The sequence below is a fragment of the Tachysurus vachellii genome, chromosome 24, assembly GCF_030014155.1.
Source record: "Tachysurus vachellii isolate PV-2020 chromosome 24, HZAU_Pvac_v1, whole genome shotgun sequence".
Taxonomy (NCBI): domain Eukaryota; kingdom Metazoa; phylum Chordata; class Actinopteri; order Siluriformes; family Bagridae; genus Tachysurus; species Tachysurus vachellii.
Window position 1 is genome coordinate 2,351,316 of NC_083483.1, and position 3,633 is coordinate 2,354,948.

Genomic DNA, 3,633 nt, shown 5'->3' on the forward strand with positions numbered 1-3,633 from the left:
GTGTATAAAATTCACCAGAGTAGCTCCATCATATCGTATGAGGTGAAGGAGAAGTAGTGTGTGCTCTTTGCCACGGATCATATTCTACTCGCTTCTCAAACACAATAAAATGAACAAATTGAACAGGGGCAAAATACAGCAAGGCAAGCAATGGAAAAGCAAGGTACTGCAAGGAAAACACTGACAATACATTGCATTAAACAATAACACAAGGTTTCCTCTGGTGGGCTGGAGGGGAAACGCAGGTATTGCTGTAACAATGGGGATATTCTTCTTCACAAAATCTACACTTCTGTTTAGTGAAAGTGGTTTTAGTTTGATGACAAATTTAAACCTCACCCTAACTTTTAGCCCTGCATGTTTGTGATGTATGTTTGTGACGTGGAACACAAAATGCAGAGATACACCAACTTGAAATGTACTTTTATTTGATAGGAAACTGGCAGCAGTCATTACGATCCATATCCTTACACGTTAAAGAAACAAGTGCTCAGAAATCCCAGGTATAGAAACCATCAAAATGTCATTATGCAGACATCCTGATAACAAGCTCAAAGAACTGCATACATATATGTATTTATATATATAATGAAAACAAAAATATAAAAAAGAATAATGATGATTTTAACATAACTGTTTACATGGCTTGGTGTTCTAAACTTTCTGCATAGGTGTAAATGAGCTGAATATGATATAGTTCTTTATTCATAGAAAGCAAACGATAAACAATTAAATGTGCAAACCAACACACTGTAGTTTAAACATCAGGTTAATAGATTTCACCTACATTACCCAGAAACCCCTGTATTAATAAGAACAGTCAGTAGTAGTAATAATAATAATAATCAGAAATGTGTAGAAGAGTATAAATGAGACATTACAGTAGATCAGCTGATGCCGGACACTGATGATGGACCACAACTTGTCTTCAGTCTTCATGTTTAATAAAACATATCTTCAAACAAAAACCAAAAAAAAGAATTTTAAATGCAATATCAAAAATGTGCAGTAAAACCCAAGCATACAAAAACACTGTGACTAACCATCATAGGTAGAGCAGATGAAGTTGAGCTTCTGGCTCTCAGGCAGCTCGATCCACTTCTGCTCTCCTCCAGACTGCACTGCTCCGCTTCTCTTCTCATGACTACAGTCTTCATTCCAGGTCCCATTCCCTGGTGCCCAGCCCTGATAGCAGATTATTGATCCAACAACCCAGAACCAGACCCGCTGGGCGCAGTCGTGACGCAGGCCGAGCCACACGTGTTCAGTGGAGGCGTTTTGAGTCACTTCCTTCACCCAGAGCTGCATCTCCTCGGTGCACACTGACACCAGGTCATGATGATGGTTCCTGCAGTATGTCAGAGCTTCCCACCAGGTCAGATTCTCCTTAATCAGGATCAGTTTATCTGGAAAAAAAGAGGCAACATTCAATAAAAGCTAAAGTGAACATTTAAAACCCAATAGTTTTTTCATCTTATCTTTAGCCAAAGAAGTTTTAAACAGGAATCTGGAAATAATATTCTGAAAATATTTTAATATAAATATTTTTTTCTACAAATTTGATAAAAAAATTTAATTATCTCTCTCATTATCTCTCTCTTATTTAAAAAACAAAGTGTATTGTATACAGTTCATGATAATACAAAACAGCATCAGTAATCTTTAATAAATTAAAAAAAATTAATCCACATCATTTAACTCACTCTCATGGCAGATGAACGGGAGTTTTTCTGTGCAGTTCACATCAGTCCAGTAACGTTGCTCAGACTCAGACACTGCAGCACAGATCAAACTTCCACTGGGTTTGTCAGATCTCCAGTATCTGAATAAGGAGTTACTCTGATCTGACCAATTCCAGAAGTCATTAAACAGACCGATCCAAACAACTTGAATGTCTGAACCTTGAATCATTCTCATGATCTCGTCATTCTCAGTTTGGTTCCTCACACTGACCAGGTCGGTGTATTTCTCTCTGCAGTAGGCCTGAGCATCGTACCAGCTCTTTGTAGAAATACATATTTATTAGTGTTTGTGTTTTTTTCTGAAAAAAAAAACAAAAACACAATGAACAGCTCATTCATGACTTTATTAGATTTTTGCATCTTATGTCAATAAAATAACTTTAACAAAAAAGTGAAGAATAAAAATCAAGAACAATAACTAATACAATTAGAGACACAATTTTAGAAATAGATTTTCATTACTGTAACATTATTAAATTTATTTACTTTTTATTAACATCTCTTACCTTCATAACATACAAAAGGATTCAACTTTTCACATTGGACATCACTCCATAATGTATTATCCTTATTACATATCACACAGTACTCTTTTCCCCAGGCATTATTTGGTTCTCCATAACGCCAGTGTGTGTAAGTGACTCCGTCTCTGTAGAAAGTTTGGTCTTCCAGAGACCACATCCATCTCCCAGGTCCCGCTCTCTGTAGACCAATCCAAGCTTTCTTTGCATTTTTCTTCATCAGTGTGTGATTCAGCTTCTTCATCTCTCCCATGTTGCTGATGGTTGCCAGATCAGTGTATTTCTCTCTGCAGTAAGTCTGAGCTTCAGTCCAGGTTTTATTCTCATTCACAAAGTGATAGCGATGAGGAATATATGCTCCTGTACCACATACTACTGTGAAAAACATAAGAAAGAGACGTGTTATTGCATGATGCTATGATAAGATTTTAAAATGTTATCTCTTACTTTCAAAGATCAGTTTTATTTTTATTTACTGGAATAACAGACCAACCCTTCACATTATTAAAGCCTCATGGTTTTAAGGTTCTTAAATGTGCTAGGTAAAATATGGCAAGTAAAAGTTCCACAATAAAACATTGTACACTTAATAAACAAAAGTGGCTTTTCAAATCTTTTTTTTTTTTTTTTTTTTGCACCTGGTCATCAACAGAAACTAAAGCATGACAAAATTTATTATAATATAACATTAGCTAAGCAGCTAGAAATAAATTCAAGTTGTTCAACATCAACATGATAATTTAATCCATGAAAACTGGCTAAATGTTTCTTGTGTGATTCTTTATTTTGTTTGTAATCAGATCATCAAATGTCTCTTTACACTTCATAATAAAACACTTGTGTCTCTGTTTATGTTTCATTCAGCTTGGAGTCACCCAAAGTGATGCTGTTATTAGAAAGATTACAGTCTGCTTTTTGTAGATTTATGTGAAATATTCATGAGGTCAGGTGCATATTAAGTATATTTGTAATGAGTCTGTCTGTGTTTCTGTCCTGTTTCTGTCTGCTGTCTTTCCCTGTGGCTAATTGTTTGCTCTGCCCACTCTTTGGTTTCCATGGACATTAATTGTACTCATTCATCTCCTCAGGTGTGTTGTCTTTGTCTCTGATTGTCTCTGCTTTGTCATTGGTTCATGTCAGTTGTATATACTCTGTTTGTTCACTTCCCTGGTGTCGGTCGTTATTGCATGTTGGATGTTGGTGTGCCTGTTCCCGTTTCCTGTTAGCCCTGTTTGTTGCCTTGTTTCTGTCTGCCTGTCTGTTCAGCTGCATTTGTGTGTTGGACGATTAAAACTCTAAAATCTGCACTTGGATCCTCACTCGCCTTTGTCCTGCATCGTAACAATATTAACTTAAATATATTTTAGAAA

At 36.1% G+C, this 3,633-nt stretch overlaps 1 protein-coding gene across 1 annotated transcript; it reads right to left on the reverse strand.

The window, feature by feature from the left end:
- Nucleotides 1-408: 408 nt before the first annotated feature.
- LOC132839477 (C-type mannose receptor 2-like) lies at nucleotides 409-2,007 on the reverse strand (the record flags this gene model as incomplete). The annotated part of the gene is made up of 3 exons (XM_060860468.1): nucleotides 409-955; nucleotides 1,044-1,406; nucleotides 1,704-2,007. Coding segments are annotated over 3 exons (681 nt in total), but the record flags the coding sequence as incomplete, so codon positions are not given.
- Between the last annotated feature and the right edge of the window lie 1,626 nt (nucleotides 2,008-3,633).